The sequence below is a fragment of the Sceloporus occidentalis genome, unplaced genomic scaffold (genome assembly GCF_023333645.1).
Source record: "Sceloporus occidentalis isolate IW3139 unplaced genomic scaffold, rSceOcc1.0.p SCAF_5, whole genome shotgun sequence".
Lineage (NCBI taxonomy): Eukaryota > Metazoa > Chordata > Lepidosauria > Squamata > Phrynosomatidae > Sceloporus > Sceloporus occidentalis.
Window position 1 is genome coordinate 70,543,156 of NW_028316985.1, and position 23,856 is coordinate 70,567,011.

General features: G+C 39.4%; 1 protein-coding gene across 3 annotated transcripts in view; it reads left to right on the forward strand.

Moving 5' to 3' along the window:
* The window catches only part of KCND2 (potassium voltage-gated channel subfamily D member 2), a 346,660-nt gene extending 324,550 nt beyond the window's left edge, over positions 1-22,110 (forward strand). For 2 of the 3 annotated variants that reach the window (XM_089524350.1, XM_089524351.1), the window contains exons 3-7: positions 2,629-2,791; positions 12,656-12,754; positions 15,246-15,341; positions 19,943-20,190; positions 21,885-22,110. In XM_089524350.1, the coding sequence (XP_089380476.1) occupies positions 2,629-2,791; positions 12,656-12,754; positions 15,246-15,341; positions 19,943-20,190; positions 21,885-22,062 (784 nt within the window). In that variant the 3' untranslated portion in view covers positions 22,063-22,110. Of the gene's footprint in view, positions 1-2,628; positions 2,792-3,683; positions 3,752-12,655; positions 12,755-15,245; positions 15,342-19,942; positions 20,191-21,884 lie in introns of those variants that run through there. The other variant, XM_089524352.1, reaches the window with a different exon arrangement.
* The last annotated feature ends 1,746 nt before the right edge of the window (positions 22,111-23,856 follow it).

The window sequence follows — 23,856 nt, forward strand, 5'->3', positions numbered from 1 at the left end:
AATATTATCCAAGTATTTGTTCCAGTAAATGGTCAATCACTGCTCCTAGGAGCCTTTAGAAGCAGTCTGTGTTTATGAAACATAAAAGGACCCCTCCCCAAATCAACTCAGCCATTGCAATCAGAATTCATTTCTATTTGCAATTTTTGTATGATTTTGGTATGAAAATGGTGTCATGCAGTCAGCTGTGGAGATGTATAGGTGAAAAGTGAACCTTGTACCTGCCACAGTTGCCCATCCCTGATTTTAAAAAAAATGTAATTATATCAATGATTTTTTCACTGTTACTGAACATGAGTTGGCCTTTGGCTAGCTATAGGGATGACCAACATTGGAGGAAGCTGCTTTAACCTAGGTCAGGCTTTTTGTTCATTTCATATTACTTGGCTTTCAGTAGCAGCTTTGGGATTTTTTTTAATGTAGTTCCTCTGTGTTAGCTGGCTGTAATCCTTTCATTAACCATTTCAGAGAGGGCTGGGAAACCTATATTCTTCCAGATATTTTGTAGGCTTCCTTTGTAGGCATGATCTAAACCAGTAACTCCCTGATTTCTTAGAACTCAGTCTCTAGCCCACTAGACTGCCACAACTCTCATCTAGCCCAATAGCATTTACTCAAAGTATTAGTCATTAGTCTGTCTTAACACCTGTTATTAGACCCTTTTAATTAAAGATGTTGTCGACTGAGCAAGGACACTTTGTAAAAACAACATATGGTATGCCTTGAAGCTGAGATATCTCCCTAAATCACACATAATAGCTGAATTGATGCATCCCTATTTATATCAAAAGCAATACTCAGCCTGTTCCATTGGGCTCAAGTGACCCTTATGATACTGATGGAGTGTGTCTTTTTATCCATGTGTACAGCAAGAAAGACTGCTTACATATAGGCCCTCTCTTGCTGAACTGGGGTAATTGCCTTACTTAGGGTAGGATATATCATGAATACAGAGGGGGTTTTTTATCAGTAGAGTGAAAAGCTGACATATTGTACTGTACTGGAACAATGATTCAACAATACATGTTGTTATTGGCTTGTAATAAATTGATGTAGCCACATGGCTAGTACAAACAATGTCAAAAATATTTGGAAAGTAGCATGGAAAGAGGCATGTTTTAAAGGTTTTCTAGAGTAGCTTCAGACATTTCAAGATGTGGACTGGGATGGGAAGTGTTTGTGTGTCTCCTGGAATACCCAAGATGAGCATTCACACATTCTCATGAATAGTTCCATGGAGGGTTTAAATGTTTTCATCTGTAAGCAAGAAGGGATAAGCAAATGAAATAAACAAATTAATAGTTCTTGATAAATGAACAATTTGATCCCCATCATACATCCCACATAATATATAGGTAGAGTTTTCATAAGAGAAACCATGGCTTAAATCCTTGCCAGATGTATATTATTCCTTTCAGATATTTACTTTTGTCCTTTCTGAATTGTTTGATTGAATGGTTGTTGACTGAGAGATGGTTTTGAATACTTATGTGGCTTCCAGAATGTTCTTACGCTTGTCTACTTTGGCATGGAGGGGGTTGTTTTGCTTAGGATAGTAAACTTCATCCTGTCAAGTTGCCTTATATTGAGTCAGGTCATTGGTCCATTTCATTCAATTTTTTGATACAAGGGTGTAAATAATATGCATTAATTCTCTTTTCCTCAATGGGAAAACGCTTTTAAAAACAGTCACCTGCTGAAATAAAAAATGACCTGAAAGAGGCCGGAATGGTTTTTCCCCCCATAATGAGAAGCAATAGCAGTTGCCTCCGCATTTTGATCCAAAAAATCATATTCACTAAAAAAAAATTTCAAAATGATTTTCACAAAAAGTTTCAAAATGAAAAAAAAAATCTTGAGGAAATACACAACAGTTTTCATAATGTTACCCAGTTTGGAAAGAACTTTTGAAATTGTTTTGTAGTCATCTGTGAGACTGAAATAATCGAAGATGAACACACTCTGTTTGACATGGCTAGCAGGAACTCTGCGCTGTTTCAGATGGGGTCTTTCCCTGCAAGATTTTTCACAGAAGCCAGAGATTGAGTCACACTCCATGTAAAAGATGTGTGCAACTACTCATTTACTATTCCTTCTTGTAAAAAATAATTCAGCCATTTGACAGCAGTGTATAGCTGGTGTGGAATCAAGGACCTATGTGGGCAAAAACTTCATATATAAAAGATTTTGGTGGAGCAGCACTTCAGATTATAAAAAGAACCCATCTGTGACCAGCCAAGTCCTTTCAAAATATCTCTCAAAGTTGTCAGAAAGCCTCTGTCATCAGCAAGTGCCTTTGAATCAAGAGGGTCTATCTGTCCATCACGTTGAATAGTCATTGACAGCACTACACTCTGCAAATCTGTCAGATTGTCTTTTAAAGCCAAAGAGTCTGTAGTGGTCACCATAGCTTGTGGCAACAGTTTCCATAAGTCTATTGTGCCTAATAGGAAAATGTACTTTCTTTTGTGTCTACTGAATCTCCTGCCAAGTTGTCAGACAGACTTGGGGGGAAGGGTTCCCAACTCCCACCACTTTCTTCATGCGTAAGCCTTTATCATGGGAAGTTATAGTACACATTTGCAAATAGATTTATTTCCTTTTTCTGTTTTTCTTTTTCAACTCCAGGTATGGTGACATGGTGCCGAAGACAATAGCTGGGAAGATCTTTGGATCAGTATGTTCTCTGAGTGGGGTCTTAGTCATTGCTCTTCCGGTTCCGGTCATTGTCTCCAACTTTAGTCGCATCTACCACCAGAATCAACGAGCAGATAAGCGCCGGGCACAAAAGGTGTGCTTCCCCTTTCAATTCCATGATCTTACTTGGTAATGGAGTAGTCAAAAGGTGTATCCCATTATGTTCAATGTGGGGGGGAAAGGCTGTGCCTCATCCATTGAAAAAAATGAAATGCTCATCCATTGAAATTACTGTTTTGGGAAGTGTATCTATTGATCCAGTGTTAGTTATAACTAGCATTGCAGACCTATCATGCTGCATTTGTCAGTGTGTCCAAAGCACAATTTATAAAAATATGGGATAGTGTGATAAAGTGTTTTACATTAATTTTTAAAGGAATTTTAAAAAAATAACTAAGCAGTAACATTTCAAGGAGAATTGACAATATCAATCCAGTTTACTGTTGTGGGGTTTTGGTTGATGAAACTATGTTAAACAATCAGTGGGTTTCCATAGCTGAGCAGGGATTCAAACCCTTGTCTCCCAGAGTCCTAGTCTAACACTAATACTACTATCCCCACTGCTCATTGCAAGAAAACCTACTTAAACTTGGAGCACCTAATCCTGTGTATGCATAAGGATGTATGTGTAATTTAAGGCAGTTTATCTGCCTGCCAGCTGAAGAGGTTTGTTGGATGCATTTAACGTTTAGTTCACCAAACAGCTCATGGTTTTTCCAGATGGAGCGTTCTTGGTACTTCGAATGAAAAGCTGTGGTATATCTTTTCTGCTTCTTTCATCTTAACAGTGGTTTTTTTCCCCAGTTTTTTTTTAAATAGACAGAATGTCAAAAAATGTTAAAACTTGGGAGAGTTACAAATAGAGCTTATATCTGCACCACATATAAAATAATTCATTTTAGAGTGGGTGACTGTAGTGACTCCAGTGTTTACCCAATTTTTTGAAAAACCACCCATTTGCCCCTCATCCTTTCCTTCCATCTCAGTGTTCCCAGAAGAACTCTAGAGGGATGCTTCTAATAAAATGTGTGGTGACCAATAGCTTGAGGAAAAGGTGACTATTACTTTAACAACATTACTGTGATTTATTTTATTTTACGTTGCTTTAGTCTATTCCTCCTGTGTTTTTTTAAATCCTCAGTGACTGTGAAACCTGCAGGATGGTGGGGGGGTCTGCTCTGTTCTTTTGTCCTTTGCAAAACATTGTGTTCTCTCTTAAGGATGTTATAGTTATTAATCTATTTAATTAAATAATTAATTTATATGCCACCTTTCTCCCAGCATGCAATCCAAGGCAGTGTGCAAGTTTTTAAAAGCACAATACAACTTAAAAAGTTCTTAGTACAAAAGTTAAAACTTAATTTTTCATTAACTAAATTCTATTTTTTTAAAAGAAAGAAATTAAAAATGCAAGTTCAAAGCAATTTTTAAAACACATAAAAACATAAAATAGAAACAACACCCACACCCCATTAAAAACTTCAACTGCTGCAACATATCAAAAACCAAATGGCTCCTTAAATTGTAAGGTATTTACCTGCTGGTGGAAAGCCAGCAGGTAAGGGGGCAACTGGATCTCCTGAAATAGAGTAATATGAAAGAATACAGCCTGTACATTCCAAAAATAAAATCACTTGGTTCTCACCTAAATTATACTCAGTGTTTGGGTAATGGCCAATACCCAACAGTGTCATTCCCCTAGCACAAATAACACTGAGCTTGCAGAGATCTAGTTCCAGATTAGACCCAAGGGGATCCAGTTGTATGCAAGGGAGAAATTAATTGCCTACACAAATATATGTCTTGTGGGAACAGCAGATGGATATAGTGCTATTCCTGTTGAATCAAATAAACATATTTTATTACATCAACATTTGATAAAGCTCTCAATATCTGAAAAAGCCCCAGCTATAATTTTAAAATAAGTAAATCCAGACACAGGTTTGTGGAGTAGAATGTCCTCAGAAATACAAGGGGGGGGGGGGGGACCGTTCTACCATATAAGACGACCTCCAACTTTTCCAGTTAAAATACAGAGTTTGGGATGTACTCACCGTATAAGACTACCCCTCTTCCAACGCACAACAAATAAAAAATAAAAAACCAGATTTGATTTCAATATGGTAATTTTAATTCAAAAGCTTATGACATGCAGGTACTTAGCAGGAAACCTTGTTGTATACAAAGCCTGCTTGGATTGGTCAGCTCTCCCTGCCTGCCCAGTGCTCCCTGTCTCCAAGACTATCAGAGTGGTAGCTGCTTTCATATGATCGCCGCATATGGCAGGGATGTGGCCGCGGCCATTTTTGAGCTCCCCCCACCATATGCGGCGACCACAGATTCTCCAGTCCAGCTCGGAAGGTTCAGCACCTGCCCTATAATATGACACCTGGCGTATAAGATGACCCCCGACTTTTGAGAAGATTTTTCTGGGTTAAAAAGTAGTCTTATACGCCAGAAAATACAGTATTCATGAACCCAGACTCTTTCATTTTACACATTGCACTAAATATGTTTCATGATGGTAAGGGGATCCTTTATTGTTGTGTGTTTTCAAGACATATCCTACTTATGGCAACCCTAAGGTGAATTTATTACGAGACTTTCTTGGCAAGATTTGTTCAAAGGGGGCTTGGCTTTGCCTTGGCTCTTTATTCACTCTAACATTTATTTACATGAAATAATCTTATGAAATAATCACAAAAATTATAGCATATATGATAGCACTAAGTACTGAATTGTGTCAGTAGTACCAAGTAGAGACAGCCTACTGAACTTGGATTACATCAATATTGACGAAGAATTCAAGAATTCAAGAGTTGATTCAATTGTTCTATTCTAACTGAGACTGCCAATAGGACTCAATGCTATTTGTAACATCCCCCCAATAATAATAATGTTGATTATGGTGCTAGTAGATGAAGTATTAATCTTTACCATTGAACAAGGGGACATTGTTGCTGTAGTAAACTAATTCCAAAAGAAGGGTCCTGTTCATTCCAGCTGTGTGACATTAAAGAAATTAGTACGACAAGGGTGTCACTTTGACATGCTTGGCTCAGGTGAAGGCCAGCAGTAAGAGAGATACATTGTATTGTGGCCAGCCTGTAGTCAAATTAAATAGAAAATATCAGAGCATACAGTGGCAGAAGGGGTATGCATTTATTAATTGTTATTTTGTTATTGTAAAGTGGTAGAATATTTCATTTGCCACACTCATGCAGCATTTTTGTCTGTGTAAAAAAGATCCTTAAAATAGTTTTGAATCTTAGGTTTTCTGCCCTTCCTCCAAAGATTGCAGGATTGCACAGCTGTCTTTACACAAGCATCAGCATTAAGGGAACAAACAGAAAAATCTCACAGTGAAGTGATGACTTGCTCCCATAATGTTTACCATCTCAGATTTACTTACAGTGGTTCCCCCCATTCAATTATACCAAAAAAAGTCCTTTACATGGGTGAAATCAAAGCCCAAGCCCCTTCAGTGCACCTGACAAACCACTCAGGTGGCAGACGCTAATAGAAAAAATACAGTTCTTTTCATTCTCTGATGACATACAAAAAACATCTATTCTCCACCTGGCACCTCTTGGGGACTAAACATATTAAATCGCCCTGGTGAATTCTGTCAAAAGCAGCTGAATATGAACAGTAACTGATAAGTTCAATTTTGGCAGCCTGCTCTATGATTAGTAGTGTGGTGGCAGCTGAAGAGGGGGGGAAATGACAGGAGTAATTTCAGGAGGAACTAAGTGATATTTACTGGGCATGTATTTGCTTGGAACACTGGTCAGAAAAGAGGGAATTGCCCACAGATTGCACCTGCCGTTAATGTCACAATGCAAAGATTTAATATTGCTCAGGGCTTTCTGTCACAATACACTGGAGGGCCTATGAGAAAATATGTTGTTCTCCCTATAACTTTGATTTTACCAGAGCTTCAAAAAAATTATATTTTTCAGCTATAAATCCCAGAATCTTCTATTCTGCATGAGGTATTCTGGGAGGTGAAGTCCACAAACTAATTTTCTCAAGCTCATTTTTTCAATACCTAGATATGTATGCCAACCCTGGCTTGTAACTTCTGTGTATGTTGGATTCTCACCATATGCACTAATGTAGATAATAAATTATATTAACTTAGATAATGAATCAGGGATGTGATGCCTTAGTGGTTAAGACACTGACTCTGACAATTGCAAGATCGGCAGATCAGCAGTTCAAAACCCAAGCATTGTGTGACAGAGTGAGCTCCCATCACTAATTCTACCTTCTGTCATCCTAGCAGTTTGAAAGCATGTAAAGGTTCAAGTAGATAAATAGGTACAACTTTGGTGGGAAGGTCTGCATTCCATGGCCACCTGACTATGGAGTCATCTTTGGCAACACTGGCTCCCTCGGCTTAATAATGGAGATGAGCACTGTCCCCTACAGTCAGACACGACTAAACAATCTTGGCAAAGGGGAAACCTTTACCTTTACCTTTGCCTTTAGATAATGAATCGGGCTTGACTTCTTTCCCATCCTGAATCAAGCACTTAACAAAACATTCCAGTCTATCTGAATAAGCCAAACACTTTAAGACTATTAAGAAATGAGAATGATGATGTGCTCCAGTTTGATGGCCCTGAAAGTACAGCATCCTAAGATGTGAACTAGACTAATATATTGTCTGTCTGTCTGTTTATCTGTGGATCTTATCAGACGCAGGGCAAAATGTCATCCAAATGTCATGCAAACGTGGCAGAAATATGGCGGACGTGCCCGGGATATCATCATCTGTGGCGCTTCTAAAGTGTAATTGAGGCTTCCTGCTATGTTCCTGTCATGGAATCGTTCATGGGGACACCAAGAGAAGCCATTTTCTGAATAACAGGATATCCTGCTATTCAGAAAATGACTTCTGCACAAACGATTCCATGACGGGAACATAGTGGGAAGCTTCAATTACACTTTAGAAGCGTCACTGATGATCACATCCCTGGTGCATCTGCAAAATTTCTGCCACGTTTGCATGACGTTTCGCTCACATCTGATAAGGTCCTATTTGTCTTTTTCTTTCTTTCTCATGTTTCTCCTAGTGCAGAACCTAAGGAGACGTACAGCATGAATTACAACAAAATAGAGTTACAAACAATAAATGGTAAAATTAAAGAACAGTTTTTATAAACAGTTATATAAGCTATCATATTAAAACCAAGTTCTAAATGTAAAAAGTTTAAAAGCATTAAAATACTAAATAAAAATGAATGGGCAGGAATAATACCTCTCCACATTTATATGATAACATTTTGTGTATACATTCATGGATATTATCCAAAGATCCTCTCAGATTTGCCTTTAACTGTTGCCTTTGTTCTCTACCACAAGGTTTAGAAAGGAGAAAATGTTCCCATTTTCCAGAACATTTACCTTGATAACTCTTTCTTAAAAAGCCCATAAACATCTTTAAATCTTAATGAAATAAACTTCAGGTTGCCCATCTTGCTTCCTGAGTTAAGTCCTAGACACACACTTACAGCTCATTCCTTTGTACTTCTGGTATCAAAAGAATATGATTTAAGATTGAGAACAAATTCAAAATGGCTTCCTCCTGTGCAGGGATTTTGCCATCAAACCAGTTAGAGAGAAGTACAACTTCTCACATTCCAGGAGACCAAAGGAAGGCTGTATTTGATCCTAAGAAAATTGTCTCCTTCTAACAGAGCTTGTAATCTTTAACGTTGACTTCACGCTGTTCAATTTACACATCTTAGAAGCAGGAGCTGACATTTTTACTTCAAACTTTCTGCAATTGCTTTGTTCACCTTATTATTATTGTCCCCAACATAAAGATTTCTGTTCTTCATAAACTGTGCCAGCAAAGAGGGTGGAAAATGGCCACCCTAAAAATTGCATTCCCACCCTGTCAGAAATTGAATGATAGAATGAAACATATCAGCAGCATGTGGCTGCTTGGGGAAATTGTAATTTGCAGATTCTGCCCAACTCACCCCTCTTCCATCATCTTTGAGCCTATTGTAGTTTCCTGATGCTACAAGCTGTCTCGGGTTTTGTGGCTTTGTGATACTATTCTTCAAAATCACTAGATTTTTCAAAAGCCCTAAAACAGGAGAGAAGATCTGGCTTGCAGGTCCATGGATTGTTCCAATCAGACCCATAAAGGGTCCAGAAGATGGCCACTTCACTTCATGGAGTGAGAAGGATTCCTTAATAAGTTTTCCCACTGACTTTCACAATTAGCAAGGCAATGTAAAAGAATTCTCACTGTTACCAATCAGAGATAAGAGTAAGAAGACTTGGTCCAGGGAATGAACTCCCTAGCCATTTGGACAACGAGGTGCACATAGAGGGATTCCATACCTCTTTCTCATAGTTTAAAGTTGAAATGGACATCACTGAGAGGATGGAGCCAGATGAAGTCATGAAAGTGGGGAGAGGCTTGGGACAAATGATTGCAAGTTTGCATTCTTGTCTGCTGAAGTTGTCCTGGGGGCAATCTGGCCCCTGGGACTAAAATATTTTGCCAACCTTGACCATGATTGACACCAAAGACATACCTGATGCTCTGCCTCTTAAACTCTATTTAAAGTCAGTGTAATGTGAATTTCATTTGTGGTATCAGTGCATGCCTGGCAACCAATGGAGCTGGCTTTAATGAGCGATCCACCACAGCTATATCTCAGCCCCAGTTTCCTCAACAAGAAAAGGAAAAGAACCCTATGGTACCTGCAGCATAAGTGGAGTCTCTGGGGACAATATCCTGAAATACAGACTGAGTCCCTTAAAACATTTTCCCCAAGCTGCCCAGATTTCAGAAGTGGCAGCAAAAGTTCAAGTCTGGCAATACATTGGCTAACTAGTAGCACAAAACTAGTAATCCTTTAGGCCTCCTCAGGAGGAGGAGGCAGCAAAACACCCCACACTTTCCTCTATACACACATGCCCCCAGATTCTGTCACAAGGCAGATCTTAAGAAGACAGGGTCACTGTTTGCTCTTTTTCAGAAATAAGTCCCAGGGTTAGCTGTTTGTTATTTATGTGATAGAAATGGGACACTTCATCTTATACCAGATTTCAAGGAGTTATCTTTTTCAGGATGTTTAGCTTTGGAAGGGGGAAATGGTATGGATATCCAACTTTAGTTAGGGCTTGGTGAAAAAGATCATTTCTCAAGGGTCTTGATTCAGTGAGGCCCAGAGTCCAGTTCTGGCATTCATTCCAAGTTGTGTTGTAAATAGTGTATGTCAAGAGTGTATGCTGTGTTTATTTTAAATTCTCCATGGGAATGAAACTAGAGTAATAATAATAATAATAATAATAATAATAATAATAATAATAATATATTTCACCCTTTTTCCAAGGATTGAAGCAGGATTACAACATTAAAATTATACAATACAATTCGGAAAAACAATCTAAAGATACTAACACTGAATTAACAATCCTATTAGATCCTTAAAATATCCAGTCATCTAGTGATTATACAATCATAATCAATGTGGAGCCTTGACCATTGTCTCTTATACCAGATCTGGTGGATAGGCCCGCCGGAAGAGATCCGTCTTAAGTGCCTTCTTAAAGGCATCTAAAGTGGTAATAAGATGAATCTCTTCCGGTAGACTATTCTACAATTTAGGGGCTGTGGCAGTAAATGTTCTATGGGAAGTTGTGGTTAATTGAGTGTTACAATATTCCAACAAATTCTTCCCAATTGTTCTAAGTGTGTGGGACGGATTATGTATGGAGAGGCGTTCCCGCAAGTAACTCAGGCCTGAGCCATGTAGGACTTTAAAGGTAATAACCAACTCCTTGTATTGCGCCTGGAAGCTGATTGGTAGCCAGTGAAGAGATTTTAAGACTGGTGTTATGTGGTCAAACCTAGGTGTACCAGTGACCAATCTGGCTGCAGCTTCCGAACTTGGTACAAGGGTAGCCCCAAGTATCTAAACGAGAGATTACCAGTGCATGTACCACTGGTTCAAGTTCCTTTTGGTCCAGGTAGGGGTGCAGTTGGCGTATCAACCTAGGAATCATTTACTCTGTAGCATCAAGGAAATGGCAGAGAGAACCTATCCTTTCACCAGTTGAATGAGATAAAGAGGGTGGGGATATATTTCCTTTTTCTTCCTCCTTTTCCAGCACCATGATGCACTGTATAGCAGTATAATATTAGGGAAGGTTTGGTGGCCCTTGGGATTTGTAGTTTTCATAAGGACTATTGACCTGGAGAGCCAGCATGGTATTCTGTGTTGAGTATTGAACTAGGATTCTGGAGGATCAGGATTCAAATAACTTCTCAGTCATGGAAACCCACTGGGTGAACTTTGGCAAGTCATGCTCTCTCAGGCTCATAGGAAGCCAAAGGCAAAGCCCCTCTAAACAAATCTTGCCAGTAAAAGTCCAATAAAACCTTAGGATCACCATAATGACTTGATGACACACAACAATAGCCCTTCAGAACAGCTGCTTATCTTATAATATAATCAATTCCTGTCCATCTTTCCTCATCTCCACTCCCCCCCCCCCCCCGGCCATTTCATACTCTATTTCAAAATGCTGTATACTGTATAATTCTGGTGAACCTATTTTCCCCTTCAGTCTGTGTTCCTTTTCCCATACCCAACCATCCTTATGACATTGTTTATCAAAACTTGACTATTATACTGTACATTCATTAAAATTAAAACAATCCAGTTAGTCCTTGGTCTAATTGGCTGCAATGAGATATAGTTACTAAGCTTTTGTCCAAGTAACTGCAGATTAGCTACAGGTGCAAGCTTTTTTATTCTAGATGGAACTGTTGTTGATAAAGCAGCAACTTGCAAGTATACAACAAAGACATATAAGCTCTCTCTTCAAATACTAAAGAAGGTAGACGTGGATGCAGCACTTAAGCTTCCAATTTCAGCACCTGTGACAAGATGCAGTTCTCTTGCTATAGAATCCATTTGTCAATCATGTGTTGGATAAAATACTCTTCATAGAAAAATTGAGAAATACTCAAGAAATACTCACCCCACCCCAATATGACTGCTTAGTTCAAGGTTTCTCAACCACTGTCTTAGACTTTTTTCTATCCATCTGTGAAATAATCACAGGAGAACATATTTTGCATGTATTAATAGTTCTTCTTGTTAATATCAAAATCTAGTTGTTAGTCCCAACTATGCGTGCCAATATATTCAAATCTTTTCTTTGGGTTTACTCTAGTTGGGATTCACCATTGGACTTAAGCCTTTTGTATCAAAGATGGATATTGTTCAAAGTTCTTGATGACTGCTGTTAAAGGGAAACCATTCAAACACAAGAGTTTATTTTATTTTGAATTCTTCAGTGGCCTGGACTATATCCAAGAAAGGTAACATAAACCAGGCCATGGTGTATACTGCTTTCATGTTACAAGTCCCTGTACTCTAATGAACAGAGGGCCACTGGTTTAGATCTCATTGAGTTACACCGAAGCTCGTCTATAAGTCAGAACATACTGAGTAATTAGGTGTGACACTTCACAGCAGTCGAACAGCTAGGCAGTCTTTTGGTTTATTGTCCTTTTTGTTCAAGGAACCTTTAGTTGAAGACTCAGAAATGGTGTAATTATAGTGAGAAGAAAGCAGTATTTCTGACCTCAGCATAGAAGCCATGGCGTAATCACATTGACAGGAGTAATGGGAAAGCAACATGTCTAATGTGAAAATACCTGTAAACACTGACACGAATGCCATTCATTGTTCTTGTCAGTTGAGACAAGACATGCTGAGAAAGGAATGCTTCTTGCTCATTTGCATTATAAATGTGAAAACAAGCTCAGTCCAAAAAGTCCCTCCTGTGATTAGGGAGCTTGGTATTCATAAAGAAGTAATTCCAATTAGCCATGTTACCTTTCTTGGAAGGCTGAATGACAGATACAAAAGCAAGTGATGCTTCTTTCTTCTCCTCCTTCCTTCCCCTTATGCAGAAAACCAGGCTGGCCAGGATCCGTGCAGCAAAGAGTGGGAGTGCAAATGCTTACATGCAGAGCAAACGGAATGGCTTACTCAGTGACCAGCTCCAGCAGGTAATGAGCATTCTGTGTGCTAATTCCAGAAACCCCATTGAATAACAACCCAGCAATTCTTGGTCTGTTTTACATCAGGAAAAGCCAGCCTTCCTGCAGACATATCATAGGCTGAAGGAGGAATCCATCTTCTGCTGGTGGTAAAAGTCCACTTCAAGTGGTTTTCCTTGAGGTCATCTGTTTTTCTGGGCCCACACAAATCTACCAGTGATGCTACTGGGAAAGGGAAAGAGGTCACATGCTCAAATACAGTGACTGACATGGACCTCCCAAGAGTTTATATCTGCCTTGCAAATGGCCATATCCCTTCGTCCTGATAGAGTACCTAAACTGGCTGCTAGTTTCAAGTACATTTCATTCCACAGTGAAATTTTAATTTCAAGGATTTCAAAAATTTTGTCCCAGACACTCTACTACATAGATAATCCTGTTGTACAGAATCTCTGCTTTGGATCTGATTTCCACTCAGAATGCTGCTTGTTTATTCTCTTGCCCTTTTTTCCCTCTGTGGAAAGAGAGAGAGAGAGATTCAATATGGCACAGTAGGTACAATTATGGATGGCCTGATCTGTCAAGCTTTATTTTGCCTTGGTTATCATTTTCTGAAATGGTAGTAGTATTTCTTTTTTTGCTAAGGCTTTTACCAGTGGTAGTTTGGGCCACTGACTATCCTCCAGGTTGTAGACTGAACACTAAAGGAGTTAACCCAAGGTACTGGTCCTACTTAGGGATAGGATTCAGGAACCTGAGTAGCTCTTTGAATTTTAAAACCTAGAGTGGATTTGCCACCCAGAACACTAGCTACCAGTAGCTTTCATTGCTTTTGGCTTTCACAAAACCTTTTGTTGCTAAAGGTCAGGACAAAAATATTTAGAGTGTCCTTGGAGTTTATCACATGGACTTTTAACCCGACTGCACCCTAATGGGGATGCAGCTAGGATGTGGGATGCAGGCAGGAATTGTTGCACTTAAATCACATTTAATTTTGCTGGCTGAGTACAGCCTGGCTGCATCCTGGGTTCCAGACACTGCTTTTCAATGTCAGAAACCTTCTGGCTTTGAAAAGCAGCTTGCTGAGCACACCTGGGACCCGTGGTGCAGCTGGGCAAAATTAAATGCGAATTATGTGTGATAATTCCCACCTGCATCCCACATCTCAGCTGCACTCCGTTAGAGTGCAGTAGGGTTAAAAGTCTGTGCAATAAACTCCCTTGACTTTTCCCTGTATTGAGCCTTCCCTCTGGTAGAAACTGTGTCAATAGTAGATTTGTTCCCACAGAACATCCTGCAAGAATAGTGGGCTTTCTCAGGTCAGCCTTCCATTACTGGATTTCTTCACCTGTACAGGAGTATTTCCACATCCTATTCACCCATCAAAAAGACATCTAGTGGGGAAGGGATTGCATTCTTAAATACATAAGAAAATTGCCCAAACATTTGGTTAAATCCAAGATCAGTCGTGTGTGTGTGTGTGCGCGCGCGCGCATACACACATATACAGAGAGAGAGAGAGAGAGAGAGAAAACAAAACATCTGACACTTATATACCAGGTTTATCATACCTACTTTAGTTCCATGGCCCGTTAATTTGTAAGAAATAATCAATGAATTCTGACTTTAGCACATGTGTTCTCTTCTCTATGACACACACACACACACTTTCTCATATCTTATGTATTTTACTTTCCAATTCAAATAAGAACTCAATGAAAAATCCGAACTGGAAGTAAGAGAAAATATGCAGTATAATAAGACTCTCACAATGTTTTCTTTAAGAGGGAGGGAGGGAAGGAGGGAGCCAAGGATGGAAAGAAAAAAGACCAGACACATAATGATGTAGCATTTAGTTTTGAGACCATTGCAGAGATTTTAAATAAAGCATTTCTATTCATACTGTGACTGTATTATTCTACCTGTCCATAAAATATAATGGTCCTTATCCATAGAAAGTAATGTTATTTTTCCAAGTTATGTCGCAGTCAGTAGTACTTAAATTGGTCGTGTATATCTTGCCCCTTAATTTCAATCGATCTTTAGCATAAGTGGCACTTTCTGGGTCATTTACACTAGTATGTTTGTTCAGTAGCTAGTTTAGTCTCATCAATATAGACAGAACAAGGATTGATTTGAGATGGCCAATTTGGCATTTTAACCAATGAAGCAATGACATCACCATTGTGTGTTGGCTATTCTTCTTCTCTTCCCATCCACCCTGTGCATATATCAGTTATTTGCTTAAATGCTTTCACTTATCTTGGATTTAAATCTCCAAATCTGGCTAACCAGAGGGGAAATGTTCTTACAGAAAATGTAATACAGTTAATATTTTAAGTGAGCAGTATTTCAGTCATAAAATATTGCAGTACAGGATTGGCTTCTGTTTAGTTTGATTTTGTTTAAGTCAAGCAAGGTGCATTTTTTTGGTCAAAATTTTAGCTTAATGCCCATTTCTTCATATATGAAAATAACACAATAATTTATGTATCAACAGTTATGTGGAGAAGAACATGAGGCCTTTGTTAACAAATCTGGCTCTTCCTTTGAAATCCAGCACCATCATCTGCTTCACTGTCTAGAGAAAACAACGGTAAGATAATAAACCTGCAGTTTCTTTCTGATCTGTGAAGAATCAATATGGTGTTAGCTTACTATTGTGTCATTGTTCTTAGTTAAGAATTAGTCTGATGTTGTGCAATTTCGTCTTACTTAGTAAAGCCAAAGAGATTATTCATGGCATGAGATTCTCTTGAAGTTATCTTTACAGCGTGGAATTTGGACTCATGTGTGACCAGGATAGCTGTTGGGAATTTAACTCTGTATGCATGAAGTTTGTTTCAGCAGAACACAGGAGCAGTTTCAGAGCATTTACTGGTAGAAGTACAGGAGAAGTCACTACAACAGGGAGCTGTAGTAATCTCAGATTTACTGAAGTTCACTAATAATAAGCAGACAGCCAACAGGATTCTGGATCAAATACTCTTTTCTTTTCATTCCATCTTTAAGTCAGACTGCAATAAAACAGATATGAGGGGAAATTGGTATAGGTGTGCTGACTTTTCCTAATCTGGGACTTGTCATCCCATTTTGTAAATGTAACACCAGTCTGACGATTGCGGAGCCAGTGCCTAAAAATACAGATGACAGTTGTGCTGGCAACTTATTTTTGTTTGCCTTTATCTAAATATACACATTTTGTAAGCATGATTCCCAATATGAATATTTGTATTTAAACTTTTCTCAACTGTTTTAGAGACACACAGTGAGTTCCCTTGTATAATGTAGTTTTGTGCATATTCTTCCTTATCACTTGCGTGTGTGTTTCCCATTATTTTATTTATTTATTTCATGGTATTTATACCCTGCCCTTCAGCCCTAAAGGCTCTCAGAGCAGTTTACAATTATTATTATTTTTAATTAGACGGTTCCCTACCCTCAGGCTTACAATCTGAAAAAAACATGACACAAAAGGAGAAGGGAATGACGGTGGGGATCTGGTCCAGGAGTTCTTCTCTCCCTCTGAGACCTGGACCAAGGCAAATGGACTGGAGGGAGGGCTCTGCTTCTTAATCTAGGCCAGGTTCAATGGAGCTGGGCCTGCATCTCTTCCTCCATAGCCAGATGGCACCAGATGGACTGGAGGGAGGGCTCTATTTTTCCATGTTTTTGGTTTGCAAGCTGCACTGTGTTCCAGTTCATGCATAGGTTTAAATGTAAATCAGTTTTGGTGAGTTGCACAAATTTGGTCCTGCCAGTTCTTTGAAAAGTAGTAGTAGTTGTTGTTGTTGTTGTTGTTGTTATTTTGTATATATATATAGCACCATATGTTTTGCATGGCACTTTAAAAAAATCATAAAACAACATAAAACCTGCCAGTAGCATATAATCTAAAATCACAAAATATAAAATATACAGTACATAGGCAATTTATCATATTAAATAGCTATAAACTATAAAACTGTAAACTAACAATACACCCTCAGACTGGATTATCAGAGATATCAAACAGCAATCTAAAATGATTCCATAGACAGAAAGTTATTTAGTTTGGACTTAAAATTAGCTAGGGAAATAATTGTCCATAAATTTTTCGCGAGGCAGTTCCAGGAATAAAGGCCCATTACAGATGGGCACGACAGTACGCGCAAAGCGCATACTAGGGTTAGGGAGGTGCGGTGCTTCCACACCTCCCTAACCCTAATACGCGCTCCGTGCGTAAAAAATGACGGCGGCCGTTCCAGACGGCCGCCACCATTTTTACGTAGCAGACGCTGTGCTTTCGCACGTGTCGCGGCAGGTATGACGCCGCGAGTGCGCCAGCGGCGCTTCACGGCGTCATAGCCGTGCCGTGAGAAGGAGCTCCATTTTGGAGCTCCTTTTTTGCTCCGCGAGGGAGTCGCGCAGTTTGCAAGCAGCGGCTCCCTCGTGCAGCAAAGAGCAGCGCCGGGAGACCACCGCAAAGCGGCGGTTTGTAACCCACCAAAGTGTGGCAAGAAAGGGTGAATCCAGTCCAGGAAGGAAGAAACCTTTGGCTGAATCAGGAACCCCAAGCCTGTGGATCACAGAACTCAAACAGAATTACAGGTAGAGAAGAACTGACAAATTGGGGGGGGGGGGGGGGGGGAGAACTGTGCAGAGGTTAGAATGTAAAAAGAAGGAACTTGTATCGAATCCTGAAAAGAATGGGGAGCCAATGGAGAGATGTCAACAGTCGGGTTGACTAGCCCAAAAAGACAATCCTAGCAGCGGAGTGTTGGATAGAAACCAAGGCAGGATACATACCGCCATTTAGTACGTATAGGGTGCTTCCGCACCCCCCTAACCCTAGTACGTATCCTATACGTACAAGATGGCGGCGCCCCTTCTACATGGGCGCCGCCATCTTTACGTACTGGACGCATAGCGTCCAGACGTGTCGCGGCGCCTATGACGTCGCGAGTCCGCGCCAGGCGCCTCGCGACGTCATAGAGGCGCCGCAAGAAGAAGCTCCGAAATGGAGCTTCTTTTTTGCTCCGCGCGGGAGCCGCGCGGTTTGACTGCTGCAGCTCCCGCGCGGAGCAAACGGCGGCGGCAGACCGCCGCAAAGCGGCGGTTTGTATCCCGCCCAAAGGACCAAGTTGGAACAATGTTAATCAGATCTTAATTCTGTTTGGCCAGTGACATAATGTATGAGTATGGAGAGAGAACAAACTTATAATGGTTATAGTCTGCCCATTCCCTGGTTTTCCTCCGCACACCCGGCTGCTCGAGAACAAGAATGGAGATACCGACAGAAAGAGTGAGCCAGGGCTGAGGCTTAGTATATGTGGTTGCGCATGTTCTCAAAGTATTCCCTGCTATGAGAGCAAAACTATCAAGAGTAGAAGATAATGTTGAGTTAAGTAAATAAACAGCTGGAGCCACAGAATCGCCAAACTTTCAAGAGGATAGTGAAGAGCCCAATGCAAGTGAAAAGGCCTCTGGATTAACCGAGTGAAGATCTCGAAAATGGTGAAGAGCAGAATGACAAGGGAGTGGACTATGGACAAGGGCAGAAGAAACAGGATAGTGATCAGATAACGGAACTTCAGTGGCAGCATAATCAAAAATGGTACACCTTTTAGTATGAACTAAATCAAAACAGTGTCCAAGGGAATGAGCAGGTGAGTCAGAGCAGAGCTTGAGTCCTAACGAAGATAACAGTGAACTAAAACATAGAGCCATAGGGTCATTAGGATCATCCACACAAATGTTGAAGTCCCCTAAGATTAGGGTGGGGACTTCATCCAAAAGGAATAGCACCAGCCAAGCATCAAAATCAGATATAAAAGTTGATCCTGGGCCAGGTGGATGATAGATGACTGCAACCTGTAAATGCAAAGACAGAAAAAGTCTAACAACATGGAACTCAAAAGAAGAGAAACAATGTGTTTGCAGAATGGACAATAGTTGAAACTGGCAGATACTAGATAACAAAATCCTCGCCCTCCCTCCACTTGATGGCCTGAGTGAGAAAAGGAGAGACCACCAGATGAGAGGGCAGCAGAGGTTGCTGTATCATGGGCAGGGAGCCAAGTTTCAGTAAGGGCAAGGAAGTGGAGAGATTTAGAAAGAAATAAAGAAAAGTGCCTTAACACTTATTCTTTCAACAAAGGACCTATTATTTAGTTTTCCATATCATTTTTCTTTCCTTTTTCTTTTCCTTGCCCTTGCTTTTAGAAAAAGCATTATTTTTCAATGTTGTTTAATTGTAATATTTATGTGTAGGTTATCTCAGATACCAGGGTGCAACTTGCCGTTAAGATCAGAATATCTTTTTGAAGTGAACCTAACGGCATGATCCAGTGTATTTTTTTCTGTTTTCATGTTTTTAACAGCTGCTCCTATACCCGTGATGGCGAACCTATGGCACATAACACCATTTTGCCCAGCACAGCTAAGGGAGGAGGAGGAACAGGCATGTGTGCACCCATTGCTCCTCCTCTCTGCTGTTTTCTGGCCTTCAGCTGTCTTTCAGAGACAGCTAGAAGAGGGAAGATGGCGCTGGGGAAAGGAGCCACAGGTGCACGCCTCTGGCTCCTCCTCCCTGCCTTCTCTTGGCTTCCAGCTGCCTCTCTAAAACAGCTGGAAGTCAGGAAAAGGGTGCTGGGGAGAAGGAGCCACAGGTGTGCCCCCATTGCTCCTCCTCCTGGACATTTCCCACCAGTCATCTGTCTCAGAGACAGCTGGGGGCTGGAAAAAGGGTGGTGGAGGAGGAGCAACCAAGCACATGCTCGTTGCTCTTCCCTAGGGACCTTTCCTGGCCCCTAGCTGCCTCAAGATGGACAGCTGGGGGCAGCAAAATGTCGAGGAGGAGGAGGAGGAGGAATGGGCATGTTCCTATTCCTCCTCTTCCCCAGGGACCTTTCCTGGCCCCCAGATAACTGTGGAGGGACAGTTGGAGGATGGGGAAAGGGTATCTTACCTTGTTATCCCTAAAAGGGAGTTAACCATCATTTTTCAGTGAAATGCAAACATTAATAAGCTGTATTATTCTCTTGGCAAAACTATTTTGTAATCATGTTTGACCATTTTTCAATTTCATTTTTTTAAAAATTAAAATCAGTGTGCAAATATGATTACAATAATATACAATATCATAAAAATGCACAGACAGCATGATCATGATAAAAATGTTTAATGCCTCTTGTCTTTCTCTATCCCATTGAGCAGAATCACGAGTTTGTGGATGAGCAAACATATGAAGAAAGCTGCATGGAGGTTTCTACTGTCAATAGGCATTCTAGCCACAGCCCTTCTCTCTCTTCCCAACAAGGAGTGACAAGCTCTTGCTGTTCACGACGGCATAAAAAGACATTCCGCATCCCAAATGCCAACATTACTGGCAGCCGACCAAGTAGCATCCAAGAACTCAGTACCATTCAGATCAGGTGCATGGAACGAACACCTCTGTCTAACAGGTACTTCAGTTTTAGAAATGATCCTAGACAGAGATAACAGTGTACTTAAACGTTCCCTGTGGCAAAGAAGTATCAGAAAGCATGAGCTTGCCTTATGTGGGTGTGTTTGCTTTGTTTCAGAGAATTACCTGTGTTATGCAGGGTACTAGGGAAAGCAGTTGCCTGTTCTTGAATATAATAATTATGAAATATGTAACTAAAGGAGTAAAAGTGAATGAATGTGGTACCTTTTAAATATCAAGGCAAATCATCTGTGTTAGGGCTCATGGATAAATGTTGGAGTTTACTGACAGCTAGTTTCTGACTGTATCTTCCAGTTTATAACTCAGCTGCCATCCATGGTCCCATGAATTGAAGTCATCTATGGAATTCAATAGAGAGACTAATTTTCCAAATAGTTATTCAGAAACCCACATGTCATATCCGCCCCCTTTAGGCAACAACTTTAATTGCACTTGTGTAAATGAGCACCGAATTGACTTATCATAGCTTTGGGAAATTATGTCATGAGAAGTCTAGCAATTGGTTTGATATATCAGGATATAGGCATACCATCATGAACCTGATGAATGATTGATAACACATTCAAAATTCCAGAGATCAGTAGACATTTATAAAAGGACCTTTTGTATATGTGATCTGTCACATTTACTTCCATGGAGGCACTTATTTATTGCTGCAAGCAGTGTTTTACACCAACATATAGTATCCCTTCACTGAAATGAATGAGAACAGTTTATGGACAGGGGAACGTCATAGGTTTGGGAATATATCTGTAAATAATATCTGGAATGGATTACTTGAGGTAATAGCTTGACTCAGATGTTCCACTATTCACAACAGTAAACACAGTTGCTAAAAATTAATCAAGTTACTATGAACAATGTATTATGCTGGATAAAAAAACAGTCTTAATGTTCTATTCTTAGTGCTTTCACACACCTGTTCATTTTGGAGATGCCATGGTAATGTTTTATTCTCACAAACAATTAAAATATACACTTAACTCCAGCATGATTCTGGTGCTACAACACCAGTGTGGCAGTATACTCTTCCCTTTCTCTGTCCTTCTCAGCCTTTAGAGGTTCCCACAAACCAACCCTAGGTGGTTTCCTAGTCCTTCAGAGTATGAAGGGGTACAAAGAGGTTTTAGTGGAAAGAGAAGATAACATGCCCTGCTGAACTACACTATTCCATCTGTGTAAGTCCAGCACCAAGTCCTACTAACAGTAGGAAAGTTAAAAATACTTCCCAATGTCCTCACATTCTCAACAAGAAAGGATGTCTCAATACACTGAGACACCCCATAAAAATATAGCCAAACATCATAAGATTTTGTTTTCTACTTTGGGACTATTTAATTAAAAATTCATTTGTGGATAATTAAAAAAAAAACCCTTGGGGCTTTGCACAAGAGTTGCGTTTTGCCTCAGCCCTCCACCCATGCCCATAAGGGAACGAAATAAGTAAAGATTTACATCTCTTTATAGTTCCTTATTCATCCAGGTAAAAATGTATTAGGGCTGATGGATAAATAGTAGTGTAAGTTTGGGAAGAGATATAGTCATTTAGTTACAAGCCAGATGCAAGCTGGATGGTTTTCTCACATACCACAGTTGAATAAAAGCGCTAAGCAGATGGAACATTTATATAATTTTTGTACCCATTGGTGTTTTTTTTTTAAACTTCTCTAGCCGATCCAGTTTAAATGCCAAAATGGAAGAGTGTGTTAAACTAAACTGTGAGCAGCCTTATGTAACTACAGCAATAATCAGCATTCCGACGCCGCCTGTGACTACACCAGAGGGAGACGATAGACCAGAATCTCCAGAGTATTCAGGAGGAAACATTGTCAGAGTATCTGCTTTATAAAGCAGTTAGACTAAAGACCACTTAGAAACTGAACTGCAGCAAAGAGAATAAGAGAAAGAGACACTCATCAACAGGTGCTTGGAGGATTTTGACGATACAAACAACTTTGGGATTTCAGTACAGTGCAGTGGGCAACCAAATTGAATTTCTACACACCACTTGAACCTTTCTGGAGCAAACTCTTCTGTGACTCTTTTGATTTACTCTATGAGCACAATGAAATGTCTCCCATTGATGCTTCTTCTTATCATGAAAAATCTTTTTAATAAAATATCTAAAACAAAACCAAAAAAAAAAGAAAAAGAAAAACCACTATTCAGACCATTTATATTCCAACCAGATGCAAAATCAAGGATGGAAACAAAATTTTGATAATGTATTCACTTTTTTCCTGTTGATACACCATGAACCCACCGACAAGATGACTTTAAAGAGAACGAGAGAGAAAATGGCTCATAAATACACAACCATAATGCATGTGAAAATTCTTTGGAGCTGTGATCTAGGTTTACTTCTGTTGTTTATTTCAGGTTAGGCATGATAACATTTTAATGTAGACAAGGGGCATTTCTGTGCACTTAAAAAAAGCTGATTGTTAGTGTTCCATGGTTGTACAAATAACTTCCTTTTTGAGGGGAAATGAAGTATTTCTCTCTCAAAAACATGCATTAGTGAACTTGAGATGTTAAATTAGTTTAGTATTTATCATTGTTTTCTCTTGCTTCCTTGGTACTGTTACAACTGCAATAATACAATATACATCTGTTGTATCAGGAATCAGGCTTTGATTTATATAATTGCACAAAATTCAGCTACGCAGATAAAAGAACCACATGGATAGACAATACAGTATTCTCTGTAAAAGTTGAAAATAATTTCATAACCAAAATTATTTTATCACAAATATAGGATTGTTTTTGTTTTAAAGAACTTGATTCTTTAATTCTCATTATCCTGTAATTCCTTAAAGCCAATCATTGCCTTTGTTAAAATTTCTTTCCTCTTTGAATATCAAGGGTTTCTATAACTTAGCTAAGAAATCCCTTTGATTAACTTTATTCTATATTTTTATGTTTCTGGAACAAAATGACAGTCTTCCTAGTTTAGTGTTACTGTATAATTATCATCAGGTAACACTAACATGGTTTAGTAATTAACATCTGTAAAATTTTATTATATTGGGTCCTGCTGTTGGACAAACTAAGCACTGGGAGACACAGAGTCAAGATTTGCAGAGAATTACTAAAATGTTGCGCAGACACTTAGATATTCTAACAAGGAATGCTATTGAAATCAAAGGTTCAAACCTATTGTTACAAAAAATAGTTGATGTCAAATTATGTACTGCTGTGGGATCAATGCACAAATGTGACTGTTTGAATTTATCTTTTTTTGTCTGTTTTGTTGTCCAAAGGATTTTTTAAATGCTATTTCCAGAAAAGTAACTTTCTTCAATAGTTGCTAATCTGTTTAGGAACACAGTGGCTTGCCATCATTGCAAGTCCTCAAGCAAAAAAAAACAACAACAAAAAACAAAATATGTTTCTAAGAACATGTAACCAAACCTTGAAAATGTTTCTAAAGGAAAGGCTAGATGGACATGTATAGCACCTCTACGACAGAGGGCACTATATGATAGTGTATTGCCAGATGTATTCTCATCTGATCATTGAATCCACTAATGTATGGAAGTAAGAATGTCCTTAAGTGGTTTCTTGTCTCAAATTATGTCATATTAAAAATAATATATTGGATGTTGGTGATCAGATTCCATCCTCATCAATTGCCACCCAA